At 60.2% G+C, this 246-nt stretch overlaps 1 protein-coding gene across 1 annotated transcript in view; it reads right to left on the bottom strand.

Annotated features, from left to right (window-relative positions):
• LOC119587086 (cyclin-dependent kinase 14-like) overlaps positions 1 to 246 on the bottom strand; it is a gene marked incomplete at its 5' end in the record, with an annotated part of 168,602 nt that overhangs the window by 8,678 nt on the left and 159,678 nt on the right. Inside the window, 1 exon segment of the mRNA XM_037935836.1 lies at positions 27 to 241. Coding sequence (XP_037791764.1) covers positions 27 to 241 — 215 coding nt within the window.

Genomic DNA, 246 nt, shown 5'->3' with positions numbered 1-246 from the left:
CAGATTATCAAAGCAGACTGTCTCACTTTGAATATTTTATCGAGCTGGTCCTGAATGTCCCTGACGCCTGGGAATGCTGGCACGCCCGTGATCATCTCGGTGAAGATGCAGCCGACGCCCCACATGTCCAGGGAGGTGGAGTAGTCCGTGGAGCCCAGCAGGACGTCGGGAGGCCGGTACCACAGCGTCACCACCTCGTGCGAGTAGGTGTGCGACGGTACGGACTTGGCGCGGGCGAGGCCTGTG

The sequence above is a fragment of the Penaeus monodon genome, chromosome 22 (assembly GCF_015228065.2).
Source record: "Penaeus monodon isolate SGIC_2016 chromosome 22, NSTDA_Pmon_1, whole genome shotgun sequence".
NCBI lineage: Eukaryota > Metazoa > Arthropoda > Malacostraca > Decapoda > Penaeidae > Penaeus > Penaeus monodon.
This window is presented reverse-complemented; position numbering and strand designations above follow the sequence as displayed.